General features: G+C 39.4%; 1 protein-coding gene across 1 annotated transcript in view; it reads left to right on the top strand.

The window, feature by feature from the left end:
- The window catches only part of LOC306865160 (rho GTPase-activating protein 21-like), a gene marked incomplete at its 5' end in the record, with an annotated part of 52,592 nt that extends 38,894 nt beyond the window's left edge, over positions 1-13,698 (top strand). The window contains 14 exons of the mRNA XM_079409582.1: positions 171-290; positions 689-988; positions 2,517-2,581; positions 2,668-2,816; positions 3,125-3,267; positions 5,369-5,527; positions 5,622-5,700; positions 5,884-5,957; positions 6,051-6,140; positions 6,689-6,814; positions 6,923-6,964; positions 7,507-7,612; positions 10,991-11,022; positions 11,986-13,698. Of these exons, the coding sequence (XP_079265708.1) occupies positions 171-290; positions 689-988; positions 2,517-2,581; positions 2,668-2,816; positions 3,125-3,267; positions 5,369-5,527; positions 5,622-5,700; positions 5,884-5,957; positions 6,051-6,140; positions 6,689-6,814; positions 6,923-6,964; positions 7,507-7,612; positions 10,991-11,022; positions 11,986-13,605 (3,105 nt within the window). The 3' untranslated portion in view covers positions 13,606-13,698. The remainder of the gene's footprint in view (positions 1-170; positions 291-688; positions 989-2,516; positions 2,582-2,667; positions 2,817-3,124; positions 3,268-5,368; positions 5,528-5,621; positions 5,701-5,883; positions 5,958-6,050; positions 6,141-6,688; positions 6,815-6,922; positions 6,965-7,506; positions 7,613-10,990; positions 11,023-11,985) is intronic.
- Positions 13,699-19,857: the final 6,159 nt, after the last annotated feature.

The raw sequence follows: 19,857 nt of genomic DNA, 5'->3' as shown, positions 1-19,857 counted from the left end.
AGCATTGCTTTTGATTAAATGTTGTAATCTCACTTCTCATCCAATTTGATTACTGAATATTGAACTCAGTGGTCTTCCAGTTACCAAACTGATAAATTATCTCATAGGGTTTTCAATGGTATTCGTCTAAAAGGATGAATCCTGGTTAATCCATGTTTGGTGTGTTTCAGGCTGTCAACAGATCCTCTGAGGACTCTGGCTCTAGGAGAGACTCTACTTCAGATGTCTTCACTGATGCCACAAAAGAGGGTCCACTTCATTTCCGGCAGCTCAACTCAGATAAGGGAAAGGTACAACACCACTAAACACCATAATTCACAAGATTTCTCTTGTTCCTGGACCCAATACTAAATGAAAGTGTTTTCAGAGCATGCTGCTCTGTGATGCTGTAGGAGTCCTTGTCATATTGTAAACATGTTGCAACGAGTCTTTGCACCTCTGAATGAATGAGCTTCTTTCAGAAACATTTAATGTAGGCAAAGGTAGTGCCAGAAATCTTGTCTTGTAAGATCTTGTCATATGTTACACCATTCAAAGGTTACATATAAACAATAAGTCTGTAGATTATAGTGATTTTACCATGGTTAAGGGTGCAGAATCATAGAAGCTGTTGTAAATGATTAATTTGATCAACTTGTGTATTCTGTATTTGCTATTTGAACTCATAATTCTGTTGTCTTTTCTACAGCGTGTTGGTAGTAGCATGCGGTCATGGAAGCAGATCTACGCTGTGCTTCGTGGCCACTGCCTCTATCTGTACAAGGACAAGAGGGATGGACAAACCAATGCCAACTCCCAGATCGAGGACGAGCCTCTGCCAATCAGCATCAAAGCCTGTCTGATTGACATCTCCTACAGCGACACAAAGCGGAAGAACGTACTTCGACTGACAACATCAGACTGTGAATACCTGTTCCAGGCGGAAGATCGTGAGGAAATGCTGTCCTGGATCCGAGTCATTCAAGAGAACAGCAACTTGGATGAAGAGGTGAATGATCAGTAATCATAAACACTCTTTTTTTCAAAATTCAATTTCAGTGCTTACATACAAATAAAGGAGGATTACCTGTCATTAAAGGGATATTTCACCCAAAAATGAAAATTCTGTCATTAATTACTCACCCTCATGTCATTCCAAACCCGTAAAACCTTCGGAACACAAATTAAGATATTTTTGATGCATTCCGAGAGCTCTCTGACCCTCCCATAGACAGTAAGGATGCTTAAACGATCAAGGCTCAGAAATAATCCATGTGACATCAGTGGTTCAACCGTAACTTTACGAAGCTACAAGAGTACTTTTTGTGTGCAAAGAAAGCAAAAATAACAACTTTATTCAACAACTCGTCTCCATGTCACCCTATAGTGCCATTTTGGAGAGTATCACATACATAAACAACGTATGCTGTTCTGAGTCAGCAGCACCATACGCGGATGCGTTGTTCACATTGTTTACGCTTTGATCTGAACGTAAACAACGTATACTGCATACGTTGTTTATGACTAATTTCAAGAATGATTGAAGTTTTTTTTTTTCTTCTTCTTGTCCAGTAAAATAATATTTTTCTTATGCACAAAAGAAAATCTTATGTACTGTACATCATAAACCATACACATACTTTGCAAGAAAGAGTTGGATGATAAAAAAAAATAATTATGGGGAAAAAAAGAATAAACAAAGTAGCACTGATGAATTTGAAGTTTGGGCAATCTATATTATGATATTTCTAGACTTTATTCAAGTGATGGTGCCAGTTTGTAGAAATTTCAAAGTTGTCAAAAAGCTAGAAACAAAATTAAAACTAAATTTGTTTTCTTAAATAATGGAAAATGTTAAACTCACTTCAGACAATCAGCTATTTTTCACTTAAGACAACCGAGTGTATCCTCATCGATGTTTTTTGAGTATTGTACACTCTCACTTAGAACAAAACTGTTTAGCATTATCTAAATCCTTAATTACCTTTGAATGCTAAGGTATGTGTCCTAGCATCAGACTTTTCAGACTTTATAAAAATTCAATATGACTTTGTTTAAACTCAACTTTTTGACTTAAGTTTAGTTCAGCCAGTACCATGGGTTTGTCTGACCATTGGCAGATGGGAAACATGTTTTTAAAAATTAAATAATCGTCATTTTTGCAGGTTCGTTTAGTGACGTGAGTAGTGTAGAAACCACACTTCATCTTTGAATTATTGGGTAAGTCTATCCAGGTCTAGTGCCTGATATGGATATGGTGGATATTTTGGACTTCCTCATGAATCATGGAAAAGACCCTGTTTAAAGAATTTTCTTACAATAGCTGAACATAACCTAGGGCTTTTTTTGAAAATAAATAGTAACACTTCAGGAAAACCATTGCGTCTTCTTTATAGTACGTCCGCTTCTGTCTTCTTACAGCACTGGGTTATCCACAAGCCCTCTGGTGTGTTTGGGGATTCCACTCTTATATTTCATCCACTCGTCTGACACCAGCTTTTGTCTTCCTTTTCTCTGTTTCCTTCTTCTTTTTGTAGAATGCAACTGTAACTAGCACAGACCTCATCAACCGGAAAATAAAGGAGTACAACACTCTAATGAGGTAAGAAGGAAACATGGAAGGGTTCCCATCAAATTTCGTAGTCTTCTTCCTCTTCTACATCTTGACTTGGTATTTGTGTGTCGCAGTCCACCCAGCAGTAAGACAGAACACTCACCCAGAGCGTCCCGTCAGTCCCTGAGCATCAGGCAGACGTTACTGGGCGGTAAAGGGGAGAATAAAGCCGCAAGCCCTCACTCACCAAACAAGGACCACGACAGGAAAGCAATGCACAAAGGTAACAGCATCAAGGGCACTTAATCTTTGTGCTGTATTCAGCTCTTTTGAGTATCAGTAAAAATATATCGAGTGCTTGTGTATGTTAAGTATTTTTGTGATTAGAGTATTTTGTTTAGCAACATGTTAACATCAAACTCTACTGTAATCAACTGTGAGTCAGAAGTCATTTCATTAGTGCTGTTGATTGCAAATCAATCATTTATGAGTTTCCGTTTGGGTAGGGTGCTGCCTTTGAAGATATATAGCTCACTAAGTTTGAGACTTGTATCTCTATGACTAATTCTTATTATGGTTGCCTGTGCATAGATGAAACCAGTCCACCAAAAGATAAGGGCACATGGAGGAAGGGCATCCCTGGACTGATGAGAAAGCCATTTGAGAAGAAATCGTCTCATGGAATCACATTTGGAGTAAGACTAGATGATTGCCCTCCAGCTCAGACCAACAGAGTAAGACCACAAAGAGCGCCCTTTCTCTCACTGTTGCACTTGGCATTGTTGATTTCAGTGACAAACTCGCTCCCTTGTGAAAAGGAAGTACACTTTAGAGTGTGTTTAAAAAGAGGACTTATCACTTAATATAATTTAAAAGAATATTTTTAAGTGCTAACTGAATATAATGATTTTTGACACTGTAATAGCATGTTAATTGTAATTAAATGAATATACATTATGGTTTAACTTTAAAAATAAATAAATTGATCTTAACTTTAGAGTGTTTTTTTTTTTTTGCCATTTACTGTAAGTACGACTTCAGAACGTCTTTATATGTAATTGGTTACAGTTTATAACTACATATACTTACTATATGGTTAGGGTTAGTATTAGGGTTTGGTTTAGGGTTACTTGCATGTAATTATGCATAATTTATTGTTATTATAATAGTAAATACATGTAACGTGTAACAAGGACACCTTAAAATAAAGTGTTACCATGTAATATTTAAGCAGTGTACTGGTGGGTTAAATCAAACTAAGGTGCAGCTGGATAAGGTGTAAAGTATAGATACACTTTATTTTAAGTAGCTTATGTCTGTTTACTTACATTAATAGTTACATTGTATAAAGTCTGCAACACATATGTAACAATCTTTTGGTTACATAAGTAGCTGTCTGTTACATATGTGTAACAGTAGCTGCCTATTACATCTACATAATTGCAATCTCTAAGTACAGGCTGTTCCATAAATTAGTTACAGGGTAAGTACATTTTGTTTCATGTAAGTACAACGGCTACTACTAAGTACTTAACTAGGTAATTACTCTGTATTATGGACACCTTAAAATAAAGTGTTAACTAATTTTGTTGTCTTTGAAATATGTTTAAAGTGTACTGCTGAATATACTGAATATACTATACAATATATTAACTTTAAATGCAATATTGCAACACTACAGTTAAAATTATAATCAGCTACTTGTGCTTTAGTATGTTAGTCAACACATCACAATAAGTGTAATTATTAACAGATTATTTAAAAAATAATTTAAAATGTACTTTAAAGTAAAACTTTTAATTTTACATCATTCCACAGTGCACTTTTTAAAACTGCCATTAAGCACACTTAAGTGAGCTAATTTCATTAATATACAGTATATATATTGTGGCGGGAGGAGCCAACGACAGACACAGTGGGCGTGGCGTCAAGCCTCGGAGAGGTTTTTATTAAACAATATATTAAAATAAAGTGTCCAAAGGGGGAAAAGTGTCCAAAATAAACAGGGATCTGGTGTCCTCGTCATGCTGCGGGGCTGTGTAGGAGGGCAGTGTTCAGGAGGGAAGGGTCCAGGGAAGGGGCGGAGTCCGGTGGCCGCACGCGCTCCCCTCTCGGGGCCGGGAGCGAGTGGCGGCGGCGTCTCTGGCGCGGCTTCGTCCATCTGCGGAAATCCCGGCGCTTCTGGGGGATTCGGCGGCCCGGCATCCTGGCCCGTCAGCCGCCTAACGGGTGCGGCAGTCCTCCTCGACGCTCCCTTCCTGGACCCTCGAGGACACCAGCGTGCATGCACGGGGGAGAGACCGGTCTCCCGAGGAGAGGCGCGCTCGGCGTTTAAACGGCGGCGGTGATGAGGCTCTACTCACGTCAGGTGCGCCTCATCACACGCCGCCAGCCCTGGCTGTTTCAGCGCCCCTCCTCTCTCACACACCCACTCCCGTCGGGAGCCTGGTGAAGGGCGGCGAATACGGGACGGGGTGGTGATGATAGACAGGGGGGAGGCAGCCGACTCGTCACAATATATATACAATTTTAAATGTTTTAATTCTTTATGTTTAAGTATGCTACAGGTGTACATTCAGTCAAATTAAGTACACTTTTTCACAAGGTAGTGAGCTCTACAGTAGTGGTATTTTTAGCTGTGGGTGTTTAATAATGTTTAAAGACTAATTGTTTAGTTTGTGGGATGAATGTAATTGTATTGGAACCTGCTATGTTTTTCATACTGCTGATTTTGGAGTCATATTTGTCTATGTAAGCAGCACACATTCTTATGGTGTGCAGTCTTAGTGATTTAGATTGGCTTGCAGGCATGTGACTGTTCTTTGTTTGTTTTAGTTTGTTCCTCTGATAGTTGAAGTGTGCTGTAAGCTGGTGGAAGAACGAGGACTGGAATACACTGGCATTTACAGAGTGCCAGGAAATAATGCCGCCATCTCCATCATGCAGGAAGAGCTCAATAACAAGGGCATGGGTGACATCGATATTCAGGATGATGTGAGTTTATAGTTCAGGTGTCCGTAACATTTTCTTTGCTTCTTCCTTGAGCTCCGTTTTCTTCTTTTTTTAATACATTTTCTATTCCCCACAGAAATGGAAGGACTTGAATGTGATCAGCAGTTTACTCAAATCCTTCTTCAGAAAACTTCCTGAACCTCTCTTCACTGATGGTAAAAGTCCTTGTTGGAATTCCCTTGCTTGGGGCTCTTTATGACTCATATTTTATTTATATATCTTGCACTTGCTAAACAGTAATTGTGGAGTTTGCCATCTAGTGGCTGTGAGCGATAAAGATGTGCAATTTCAACATATGACAGTTGAAGTAATTTTCCTTCATGATATGCCCTCTATAGAGAGATATGCAGACTTTATTGATGCCAACAGAATAGAGGATCCTGTAGAGAGACTCAAAGTACTCAAAAGACTGGTATGAAGCTGTTTACCTAATTAGCATTTGTTTATAGTGCTAATAATTTCACTGTTTGTTATGGCAACCCTAAATATACTTCTCATTTTTCAGCTTCACGAGTTACCTGATCACCATTATGAAACACTGAAATTCCTCTCGGCACATCTCAAAACTGTGGCTGAAAACTCGGAAAAGAACAAGGTAAAACATTTCTGGTAGTCCACAGGGATGTACCCACAGAATGTGCGCTTCTGTTCAAAAACAACAAGATGACGTGCAACAAAATGGAACAGAACACATAATACAGGGCTCTTGAGACATATTTTCAAGCTTTTTCCCAGATTTTCAGTGATCCGGATATTTAATTTAGAGTTATTTTTTAAGGAAAGCATGAAATGAAGTTTGCAACTAATTTTAGTTGTTAGTTTCTGAGGGAAATATGATATTCAAAAGTGGTGGGACTTGATTTTATGCATCAAAAATTGATTGCATGGCCATATGTAGTTGGAGGGTAGGGCTTGGTGATATTAACCAAAAGGAAAGTAGTGTTTATAAGCAGAGCAAGTTACTGTGTAATAATGTGCACTGTTGATTTTTACAGAAAAACATGAATGAAGCATGTAAACAAAACAGCAATATGTGGTGCATTGGACATAAACCCTGATGTTCAAAAGAATATGTTCTGTGTGTACACTCACTTTATAACGTCTTTAGAAACGTCTCATCTTTCTCATTTGTCATCGTGTCAGATGGAGCCACGGAATCTGGCTATTGTGTTTGGCCCAACACTAGTGAGAACATCTGAAGACAATATGACTCACATGGTGACACACATGCCAGACCAGTACAAGATTGTAGAAACGCTCATTCAGCATGTGAGTTCTTTAACTTTCTCATGTAAAATGAAAACACCTCTCTAAGATGTGTCAGGTATTTGAGCATTGGTGAAATAATTCTGAATGCAGTCTGGTGCTCTTTTGCAGTATTACTGGTTCTTCACTGAGGAGGGTGACAAGGAACCTACGGTGTGTATTAGTACTGCTGCTTTCGTCATTCTTTATTTTTTTTTTATTATTTACTTTTTAGGTGTGTTTGCTAAGGTAGGCATCAGGGTTTTAAACACACCCCTAACCCTGTTTAACTCTTAAAGTACTTGAGTGTATCTTATCCATAACTGTGGATGTGCTCTTTTGAGTAAAGGTCATTACACAGAGTCCAAAATTTTTGCATGCTTTTTTCAGTTTTTCCGTATTCTATCAAAATGCATACTACGGATGCGAAAACGCAGAAAATCGAACCTGATCCGACGAAAGTTTCGGGGGCAGTGTGCATACGTGATTGACGCAACGTGAGGTCGTATTTATTTTTTAACGTGTGAAAATTTCGGACTCAGTGTGCAGAGACCTTAAGTCACAAGCTAGCAGCCACTCAGAACTCCTGCATTAAAAATCACTGAAAACATCTGTAGCATCATGGAGGCAAAATTTTGTATGAGCAAGAACCATTAAAATCTAGTTTCTTTTCATTACTTTGAATCAATGAATTGCTTCTCTATATGTCTGCTCAGACTACGGTCCAGGAGGACAGTGCTGTGGAGTCCCAGCCTGTGCCTAATATTGACCACCTGCTGACCAACATCGGCAGGACGGGCACCTCTCCAGGGGAAGTGTCAGGTAACATGTGCCCTTTGCTGGACCCTCTCTGACACGGGTTCAGCTTTTATACCCTTCTGCAAAGTATCATTATGCTTAAGAGCACACCTTGTGATGTGAGCTAAAACAAAAACTACAGTATAATAATGTTTAAACATTTTATTTTAATATTGATAAAAAATGAGAACAGAAGCAGCTTCTCCCAACTTTTATTTTTTAATTTTTTTTTTCTGTGCTATGGCTTAATTACAAAGCCTGTGTGAGTTTGTGAGGCAAGATATTAGACATGTTTGCCTACAGAAGCTTTCTCTGTGCGACATTGAGTTATTTGGTTTGAATCTTTACTTTCCATCCTTTAGCTGATTTAATTTCAGTTTTTATCCCATTTCTGTTTTGCTCATTTGTCATGTTTGTGTGAATCTCACAAAACCTGTTAAAGACATGGGCCATATTTCACCCAAAAATACAAAAAAAAAAAAAAAAAATGAAAGAAAGAAAGAATCAAATTTTGTTTAGCAAAAGAAAAATGAAGGCTATTTTTTACATTAAGATTTTTTTATTATTATTTCCTCCCCACATTACTACAGTGCCAAAAATAATATTAATAAAGATGTTTGATAACACTTTAGAATTTGGAACATATATTCACTGTTAATTAACAGTTTTCCCTCAATAAACTCCTAATTTGCTGCTTATTAAAACGTTAGTAAGGTGGTTGTTAAGTTTAGGTATTGGGTGGATTAATGGATCTAAAATATGGTCATGTGCTAATTGTGCTAAGTACTAATTGTGTGGGAATTGGTTCTCAAAATAAATTGACATCAGATGTTTTATGAGAATCAATGATAAGAAGAATGGGAGAGAATAATCAGATTATACCAAAAAAAAAAAGAAGTGAAACATTTGGGCACATTAAAATAATGAGAATTGTAACTGGAAAGATCCTTAAAGGTATAGTTCACCCAAAAATGAAAATTCTGTCATTAATTACTCACCCTTATGTCGTTCTAAACCCGTAAGGCCTCCGTTCATCTTCAATGTTTTCTACGTTGTTTACTTGAACGAAAACAATGTATCCACTTGATCAGCATACGCTATTTACGTTCAGTGGATACTCTCCAAAATGGCGCCAGGGTGATGCAGAGATGATTAAATTGTTGATTAAAGTCATTATTTCTATTTTCTTTGTGTACAAAAAGTATTCACGTAGCTTTGTAAAATTACGGTTGAACCACTGATCTCACATGAATTATTTTACCGATCTCCTTGCTACGTTTTTGGACCTTGATCGTGTAAGCATCCTCGCTGTCTATGAGAGGGTCAGAGAGCTCTCGGAATGCATCAAAACTATCTTAATTTGTGTTCTAAATATGAACGAAGGTCTTACGGGTTTGGAACGATATGAGGGTGAGTAATTAATGACAGAATTTTCATTTTTGGGTGAACTATCCCTTTAATTGTTATGAAAATAATATTAGAATGCGAAAGAACTTAATGGTGTCTGAAATAGGCTTCATTTACCCTATGCAGATTACAATTTCAGATTTTTTCCTTTTGATTTTGGGGTGAAATACAACTGTTTCTGTGAGATTCACCCATTTAGTGTGTCTCAATCTCCAAGCGTCCACTGGGTCATCTCTGTAGTTCTGCCAACTGCTGCACTAACACGTCATGTTCTTTCTCCAAGAGAGAACAAATAAACAGCTAAAGCCAAACCTCAGAACACGCTTGCCAATCTCTGATCCCTCTGTCCCTAGTGCCCCTCTGTCGCGTGTCCTAAAGGCTTTCCCAGCATTCACACATACTGATCTTGACACAGGACAAGTGGGCGGAGCCTATCACACCTTGATGTCACTGATGGACTCAGTAGTGTCCGTGATGGGCAGCTGGAACTGTAGGAAGAGGGAGGACTGTTGCCCGCAGTGTAGCTGCCTAGTCTGCAGACACCCTCGCATTTTATGACGGGGGCAACTGAGAAAAGAGAACAAAAAAGTGCAAAAGGAAAGCGCAGCAGAAGTGTTGGGTTCTGTGGGGTGTGGTTTGTGAGTTTACCTGGCGTAGAGCAGTGCTGCTGTCTCAAAGGCACTTTGCCGTCTCTCGCCCCTCTCTCTCTCTCTCTCTCTGAACGCTGGCCAAATGGAGAGACAGCATGGTAATGCTACTCGGCTCTGAATATCACTCGGTCATATCATTTGTCACCACCAAGGGGTGTGTAGGGGGGCTCGGCTCGACACGGAAAAAATAAGCCTCCAAAATTTGTAGTCTTTACCATGGAAAATGAAATGAGAGCAAAGACAGCAGTGAATCGGTTCTTTAATTTTTCCTTGCTGGCATTTTGTCTTCCCATAGTGTCATCTTTTCTGCGTAGCTAGCCCCTCTCTGACCCCTGTCACTTCTGACCTTGGTTCATGCCTTGAGTGTCTCGTCTTCATTGTGGTCACGACAGCACACATCAGACCAGCCTCAGCACTGTCATTAAACATCCATTTCTGAACCACACACATTGTACTTCAGCTCAGAGTGGAAAGGGTTGTAGAATCAATTAATTAAAAAGCACTAAATTCACTTAAAGGAACAAGCAGGCTCAAAACAAGTTGAGCCTTGTGAACACTTTAACACAGTCTTCAGAAGGGTTTAAGTCTATTGAAAACTCGTATTTTAGTTGAAGCCCTTATATTATTTCTCATATTATTAGTGGGGCTGCTGTTTTACACAGATTAACTTTTGGTTATGTGTATAGCCACGATACTTTGTGTACAATATTTTGCTGATTACTTAAAATTATACTTATATACTACTTAAAATTCAAAGATAATTCAATTTATCTCAAGTTTCTTCTTATAATCATAGATTCTGTATATCTGCTTCTTAAGATCTTAGTATGTCAGAATCAGATGGTTATAGATTTTCTATAGGTTATTATAACAAAAATGTCACTCAATGACGTCACATCACTGCCTGCAAGACCTGCATCATTTTGTGTGTACTCTGTGGTCCATGCATCCTATTAGTTGGAGTTATTCCTTCATAAAAAAGTTCAAGTCCAGTTGATCTCTTTTGCAACCACAAAAATGTATTTTGTACCAGATTAATGTTACCATATTGTCTGTGTTTGCTGGATGGTCTTACATGTGAACAATTGCTCCCTACTGGTGAATATGTATCTGAACGCTACAGTAAAACAGCGCTCACTAATTCGTTTGCATGCATGCCTGCTTTTGAACTATTCCTCGATGTTCCTCTCTCTCGTTGTTTGCCATGCTCTCGTCGTCATGCACACCCTTTCTTCATGCATATGTTTCTCTGCTTATCACCTTCTCTCTGTATATCAGTTTGTTTGAGATCAGTAGAACGACATGTGCAAGTCACTAACCATGCATCATTGTTTTTACTCCACAGATTCACCAACCAGTGACTCTGCTAAATCTAAGGTGAGTTTGACTTTTAAAACGAGGCCACTTCTCTGATAGGGCAGGTATAGTGAGTGAGTGCAGTTCTTGCACCAGGCTGACATGCTCCACCACTCCCAAAGCAGCATCTGGGAGCCAGTTGCCATCTTGAAGAGACTGGACAGATGGATCAGAGGGCATCATGTCATGCTTTGAACATGCCCTGCATTCAGTGTAACAGAGAAATGAGATGTTGCTAGAAGGTGCACTAAGCATTTCTGCCTAGGGGTGGGAATCGAGAACCATTTTTTTTAAACTACTGCAGCTGAAATATCTTCATGCTGTTTGGCTCTTTTAACAGTTCTTGAATGTTTAACTTATAACTTGTTCTAATGTTTTAGTGGATCGGCCTCTCAAACTCAATCTAAAACAGTACATTCACTGTCAGTTACTGAATTAATGTCTGACTGGCATTCACTGAATTAAGACATCACTTTGTCAACCAAGAACCATTACTACGATAGGCTGGTGGACATGAAGATAAATGTTGGGAATAAAGTTTATCTCTTGTAGTTAGACTCTTCCTCTAACTCCCAAAGTACTAGACAAACCACTAAATGGATTAAGATTCCCATCCCTTTTTCTGTCATCTGGCTCCAGCTTTGTTTTCAAATGCAACCCATGCAGCTTTTTCCATGCGGCAGTGCTGTTGGTGTTGCGGGTGCTTCTTGTGCTATGTGGCTGTTCTGAAAAAGAGGCCTCATTTGGAGCTCTGTGACTGTCTCTAATGTTTCTTTCTATGTTCAGTCCTTCAACCTCTGATTTGTGCTGCTATCAGAGAAGCAGGTGGAGTACTCTGGGTTAGCCACCTGCAAGGGCAGCGGTTGGGCTTTTAATTCCATGTTTCCTTGCTAGGCATTTGTGCTTTATGGCTCCTTGGTTTACAAAGTTATTTTATTTTCCCTATGACTGAGTCTGTCACTCTTGCTTTCTCTTTCTGTCCAGGGCTCCTGGGGATCAGGGAAGGACCACTGCAGCCGCGAGTTCCTTCAGCCACGAGTCTCCTCCATTTTTGCTGCGGCCAACCGCAAACGAAAGAAGCACAAGGAGAAGCTGCAACCCAGCAGCTCTGATGACGACCTTGATACATTGTTCACCAAGAAAGAGAACCTAACTCAAAAGCAGAACCGTCAAAGCCAGGAGGAGGTTGCAGGCAGGTCCAGCCCATGTGGAAAATCACTTGTTGGAGAGAAGAAGAACGGCATAAGTGCAGAGTCAACCCCGAAGAACAAGAAGGAGCACAGAAACTCTTTCTTTATGAAAGACAAACCCTCTTCAGCTCTCTCCCCCTTACCCAAGCTCTCATGTTCACCTGGTTTCAACCGTCGCACCACCAGATCCACCCTCTCAGATCCTTCCTCACAGTTAGATGAGACCACCTCAGACTTGGGCACCATGAGTTCTATAGCCTCCGTACCCAGAACCAGACCTCGGAAATGGGACACAACATCACCGGCCCCTGAGCAATTAGCCGCTCCTTGGGGGGCTTCGCTAACTGCAGAGGTGAGCTCTATTACGTCAGACTACTCGACCACTTCCTCTACCACCTTTCTGACAGGAGTGGAATCCATCACATTAAGTCCAGAGGTGCAGTCTGTGGCAGAAAGCCGGGGAGGAAACGAGGCAGATGACGAGCGCAGTGAGCTCATCAGTGAGGGACGGCCGATGGAAACCGACAGCGAGAGTGACTTCCCAATATTTAGCCCTGGCATCGCTGGACTAGACATACCATCAACAGAAGATGGCGGCAACAGCACACCCAAACTAGCTTGTCGCTTGCTGCCCTCCCATAAGCTTATAGAATGCGACTCTTTGACCAGAAGGCGATCCCTTCGACAAAAGACGGACAGCGATTCATCTGTGGAGGCAGGGGCTGGTGGTGGCAATCAAGGGGTCAGCAAGAATGAATCAAATCGACTGTCTCGAGTTCTGGAGGTCATGAAGAGAGGTCGTTCTACCGGCAGCCTTAGTGCTTCATTGCGTACTGAATCGGACCGCGTTGAGCCATCGTGGCATCTTAAAATCACAGAGAGACTTAAGTCCCGTCTACGTGCCTCTGCTGATGACATGTTCGGTGTTGGAACGCAAAAGACACGCTCTACGGAATCACGTGGAAAGAAAAAGGGCATCCGCCGACGGCATACTATGGCCGGCCAGCGGGATTTTGCTGAACTAGATGTCATTCATGATTGGAGGGAACAGGGCGGGGTGGACCAAGGTGCCGAACTCTCTTCTGTGGAGCACCTCAAACCCAAGTGCGACTCTCAGGACGTGTCTATCCGGGACTGGATTGCTCGTGAGCATCGTCGAACTGAGGGCTCCCAAGCCAGTCTAGAGTTGAAAGGTCAAGATAGGATAGAGACAGAAATGGAAGAGGCCCAAGCAGGGAGCGCTGAGCGACTGACTCCCTCTGCTTCTCCATGTCCCCAGTCCAGCTCTGAACAAGTAAATGGAGGTGCGTCAAAGGGCAAATCCAGAAACAGTTTGAATTCTGGAGATGATGCTCATCCTCAGAAATTGTCAGGAGCCCAAGTGGTGCGCTCACGATTCTACCAATATCTTTAAAACAAAGGTATAATTTGCATGTGTGTAAGAGTGTCATAATATGTGTGTAAAGGCCTGTTCGAACCAAGCTGAATGTTTGGTGTAAAAATTCTATGCATTTTCATATTTCACAAACACAGACTGGTAATGCATCTGTTTATAACTTCCTGTCCTGATGAGTTTAGCCCCGATCCTAATCAAACACACCTGCCTGTAGCTTTTTAGTGATCTTGAAGACACTGATTAGATTGTTCAGGTGTGTTTGACTAGGGTTGGAGCTAAACTCTGGAGGACAGTGGTCCTCCAGGCTTGAAGTTGCCCAGCCCTGTTTTAGACCGACATAAACTTTCGCATGCCAGCCATGCAACAAATCTCTTTTCAATCACAAGAAAACTGGCCAACCAGTAAGATTTGTGCTTTTTGTGACATGCCTATAGCTGCTTCTCTTACATAAAATGGCATGGTAACACTCTCAAATATTATTTTGCTAAATGGCAGTGAAATCCGCAACCAGCTCTATTGTCTCTGTACTCGGTTTTGTTAAATAAACACCATAGCAAATACAAAAATCTGAATGACGGTTTGAAAACTTGTAAATGCTATTTGATTTTCTTTCTCTGTGACAAGCGGGTGTCAGAAAATTTGCACAGCGCTTTGTGTATCAGGGTCATCGGGGTGACCAGAGTATTTCTGCTTTTCTATAAGCACCTGTCAGAGAATGAATTTGCATTTTCATTCAACCTGTCTGCAGTTTGTATGTTTAGGTCTGAAAAGACAAAGTGTATGTGGAAATCAGGATGAATTTGTGTGCCAAACATGCGTGTTGGTGTGAACAGGCCTTAAATTGAATGAATGTCCTTAGAGCTAAGGTTACTCCCCTTTTATTTTCCATCCCCATGTCCTTTTTTTTTTAAACAAAGTATCTATAAATATGAATATATATTATAAATATAAATTTTATATATCTATATGTATAGGCTTATAAAAAAGTAACTGGAGTAATTGTAACACATTTGAGTTATCTGACTCATTGTTTTTGGATCAGTACTGGAGCTGTTTTCTTGAAAGGTAGTAATATATGCATGACGGTGAAGTGGCCTGATATTCAGAGGCTGTAAAATACCAATGTTTACCGACTGCCTCGACAGCACAATTTTTCTGACTTTGACAGACATGCATTTGCAAAACTGTTACTGAAGGATACTAATATCAAAGGAAAAGAAAAGGCATCTCGTCCAAGGTTAGGACACAAAAAAAAAGAAAACTCCTGATGTTACTTATATGAAGAATGTAATATGCTTGCTGTTATATTGACTAACACGTAAATTGCTTGTTGCAGTTTTCATTTGTGAAAAAAATGTAAATAATGTCTGTACTTGAAGTGTTTTTTGTTTTTTATTGTTATTATTTTGAAGGTTAGCCTTAATATGGGCTGTTTTCTGAGCTGTGTGCTGTGGAAATCCCTTTTACAGTGCATCATAACAGCCAGACGTAAATGTGGAAGAAGAATGAAATCTTTTTATATTTCTACTGGATTGTGAAAGTAAGTGCTAAAGTGAAAGCACCAGAGCCTGAACATCTGTAGCAGTACCAGGCTTACTGGTATTGTCATGTTGAACCATTTTAATGCAAAGTACGACCTAACAGCAAATAAGTCATAAAATTACAAGGAATTTTGTTTCCTTACAAAAAAAGTGCCTCAACTGGTTCTGGTGACAGGAAAGGTGCCATGTTTTAATTTTGTCATTTGTTAATATGTAATATGTATTGTGAATGAATGACTGAATTTTATCAGAATAAAAAAAATACATTTTTATACAAAACGATGCAAAAGCAGACCCAGAACTTCCACTGCTTCATCAGTCAGTAGTCTCGAGTCATCTCGTACTTTGCCACTGGATTCGTCTTTACCCTGGTCTTGTATTGAGGCAATATCTTAAATGTGTATTGTTTTTTTTTTTTTTTTTTTGTATGTTACCTTTGTCAAAAAGTCACATATTTTGTCCGAGCTGACCAGTGTAGTAGCCAGCATGTGACTCCTCGGGAGAGTATGCATGACTTCATGCTTATGTGTGCGGATTTCATCTTACCTCTGAATGCTCATATGTGTGACTCCCAACTGCAAAGAAAAGAAAAGAAAAAAAAAAACACTGGAAATAAATGGTCTTTGTCAGCTTCTTCTCATTGTCATTGGTAATCTATGTAATGTATAGACTCTAGGTCTAGCAGTCACTCAGTTATTACTTCCCCCAACAGTATCTGTTTCAATTTCAACTTTTTAATTTTAGTTTACAGATTTACAATTTAAATACTTCGTATTTCACTCACGAAGGCACACGTGCTGTGGTGATGTGACAATAAAAGTGATTTGATTTGATTTGATTTGATTTGATTTGATTTACAAGTAGGTTAAATTAAACTATTTTCAGCATTTAGAAAAAAAATTAGACCAGCAAGTCCAAAACTTTGGTTGGTAGGGTACATGCTTGTTTAATTTTTAATTAAATATATGTTCAGTGTTGTTCACTTTCTGAACAGAAGAGGGCATTGTGCAATCATAAGTGCCTCAATACAAGGAATTTGTTGCAGTATCACCTAGCAAAATGGCCTATAGATATGGCAGTACAAATGGTTGTTGTTATTATTATTATTATTATTATTATTATTATTATTATTTGGTGTTGTTGTTGTTTGGGTCATCCAATTTAAGTGGAGATCTGACTGGGCTACATCCAAAAACACCTTGCATGTTGGTTATTGTATAACATTGTGTAAACCCTAGTTTCTCGTAAATGTTTATATTGCCTGAGGATTTTTTTTAACAGCTTGAATTCCAGTTTAATAAACTTTTGAAGCATAAAGGGTAGACACTTGAATCTGATGAACTTCCTGGACCTGGCGGTGCCGGTAAAAGGAGTTACTGTAACGCCGAAGTGCAACTCTATTTCCTTATCGACATTTAGGCACTTTTAACACATAATAAAATAGTTTGAGTGCATTTTGTTTTCAGCTGCGTGGGCAACAGAATTATTTTTCCAATTAATTTTATGCACAGGCATTTCAAAATAATATTTAATAAAGAGCACTAAACCTTGAACCAAACAAACTCTGAAATAAATTTGAAACAAACCAAAACATCTGAAAAAGGCTGATGTTCAAGACCTTGGTAACACTTTATTTTAAGAACCAAATCTCACTATTAAATAGCATGCATATGCCTGTTTATTAGTACTTATAAAGCACATAATAATGTCTTATTCTGCATAACCATATTTTAAATCTTAATCCACCCCATACCTAAATTTAACTACCTTATTAACTATTAATAGGCAGCAAATTAGGAGATTATTGAGGCAAATGTAATAGTTTGTTAATAGTGAGAATTAGACCTTAAAATAAAGTGTGTCCATTAGGTATATTTTTTTATATTAAAGCCTTGTTCACTTGTAAGTCACTACTGTAACCAGTAATTTTAGCTACTGTTAAGGATGGTTTGATTTTGGATTGTTTTTTTATAGAGCACTACTAAAAGACCATGTGGGTTAACCACAGTGCTACATAAAAACAATCATACATATATTAAGATCAAAGAATCACATGCACCATAGTATAGGCTGCCAGCACAAAATGAGCTTTCAGCAGATTCTTAAACACTGACAGATTTAGCACACCTAATATGTAAAGGCAGCTCATGCCACAGTCTCAGCCCCATTACTGCAAAAGTTTGATCACCTTTTGGATAACAGTTTGTCCTAGGCAGACGTTTCTAATTTTCTGAACACAAGGCTCTGGGGATTATAAGGTATCAGGAGGTTTGTAAGCTACACAGGTGCCTGGTTATTTAAATAGTTGTATACAAATCTAAAGATCTAAGGTCTTGTTCCAACATTTATAGCTTGAAGGGTATACAGTGACTTCATGGGATTCCTAGACCTGCTTGTGCCAGTAAAAGGAAGTAAAACCAACAAAATATGTTTAACACAAGTGTTTAAAGTATAACTATGAAAAACATGAATACTGGCATCATTTATTTACCCGCAGTATTGTTTATTACTGTGGGAAAAGCTATGAACCATGATGTACAATAAAAGCCATAAAAGGGGTTTTTTTTTTTTTTTTTTTTTTTGCTAATAATTGATCAAATCAGTTGCAAGCATTCTTTTTTTTTTTTACTCCCACCACAAACTTAAACATTTTTTTAATAAATGTGATATTTATTTATTACCATAACACAATATGCCTTTCCTGCTGAATGAAAGAGATATAATGAATGAACCAGCTCTGGCTCAATGGGGACAGGAAAAGAAATGAATCCGTACATAGTGATATGAATTTCGGTTGCTAACTCAGCAGTGGTACCCCTAGAGCAAAAGGGCTTTCGTAGCTCTCCAGGACTGCTTATGACAGCAATAATATCTGTTAAGATAAGTCCACATTCATATTTTTAAACAAGAGGGAGTCTGGGTGCCCTTGTTATTCTTTTAGACAAATATAGCAGAATATATATTCAGCAATTATTTAACCAGTTATTTTCTTACAATGCGTCCTGACTGGATTTTAAGAGCACTGCAGTTTTAGCATGGTAAGTACAATGTAGCAATGCAGGGAACTTTTATGATATTTGCAAGGTGTTGGCATGAATAATTAAATGCTGCATGACATTGTGAGGCTGTTGTTGTATATTAGGCTTGCATGGGAATGCAAAAAAGTTTTGTGTGCTTGTTTACAGGTCTGCTAGTAATAATATTTAGCCTTTACTGGCAGGTGTGTGTGTGTGTGTGTGTGTAAGGAGGAGTGTAGTGTGTGTGTGTGTGTGTGTGTGTGTGTAAGGAGGAGTGTAGTGTAAGAAAATAGGCCCATGGCTGGATGAACAGGTATAATTGCAGGTGCCAGTCTGTCTCCTGCTCTTTAATGTAGACCTGTGGGATTAAAGTAGAAACTACAGAGAAGACTAGACTGGACACAGCTGCCAATAAGTTGTTACTGTTATTAGGGACTCATTATAAATTAGATTGCCAAAGCCTGTAACATAAACGTTTCTCTCAGACTTTATTTTGTTTTCTTTTTGAGCAAAAGTATCACAAGCTAAATGGAAAAATTAAGCTAAAGTTTATGCGATTTCAAACACAATTTTCTTTCAAGGAACATAAAATGAGTTCCGGTTCGGTCAGTCATTTCAGTGTTGTATAAAAGTCCGACACTAGGGGTAACTCTTGGGAGTCCAGACAGCTCTGACATTATTGAGAAAAGGGCAATGAAATCGGCAAGCAAAATTTGTATAGCTGTCCATGGAACCAGGGAACAAATCTTGTTGGTGGCTCCATACTTCCCAAACAAGACTTGGTTCTTAGAAAGGGGGGAGGGGTTCAGGGCTCCCTCTATGAGGTGGCTATACGACCTGAAATGACGCATTTTCATGAATTGGTGTTCTTCCCATGGGAAGGATCCTCAGAGTTGTGGCATTGGGTCTGTGTTCTCCTTCCCCCGAGAGGGCCTGTCTGCATCCACTATTGCAGCAAACCATGACACTTTAGAGGGCAGATCGGTGGGGAAGCACGATCTGGTTATCAGATTCCTAAGAGGTGCCCGGAGGTTGAATCCTCCAAGGCTATGCCTCATCCCCTCTTGGGATCTCTAAGTGATCCTTCAAGCCTTACAGAGAGATCTGTTTGAGGCCTATCATTCAGTTGGACTTAGTGCCAACAATAGCCTGCTCATTGCATTGTGTTTGAGTTTGCGTGATTTGAGTTTGAGCTCCATCAAGTTGATTCTTTATCATCTATTTTCCATCTTAAATTTTTTTTATACACTATCATTTTCGTTTCTATAACATGTGAATATATCCCCTATAGCATTCTAAAACAAAACCAATCAGAGCGCCTTGTTATCACTAGTTTTATTTTGATTTCTCAAGTCTGCTATTAGCTTATAGCCCGTTAGCATCGGCAGCGTGGCTGCCGCTAATCTCGCTTACATTGCTAATACTCTATTCACACACATTACCATTGTTTCATTGTTACTTGCTTAAAATGCCGGATTTGTGTCTACCTTTGAGTGCAGGTGAGGACACATTCGAGCTGTATTCGGTGCAGCTGGAGCTGGAGGCTGTGGAGAAGCAGATCCGTGACCTGGTGGAGAAGCAGGCCCAGCTAAGAGAGCGGAGAGCCATGCTGGAAACATCCCGGGCCGACGCTCACCGTATACAGCACGCTGCTAACACTCCCACCACCTCTACTCTGTGTGTTTCTCTGCACAGACCCTGTGCACCCAGGA

Source organism: Barbus barbus, assembly GCF_936440315.1.
Source record: "Barbus barbus genome assembly, chromosome: 46".
Taxonomy (NCBI): Eukaryota; Metazoa; Chordata; class Actinopteri; order Cypriniformes; family Cyprinidae; genus Barbus; species Barbus barbus.
The sequence above is the reverse complement of the archived record's forward strand: the minus strand, read 5'-3'. Positions and strand labels throughout refer to the sequence as shown.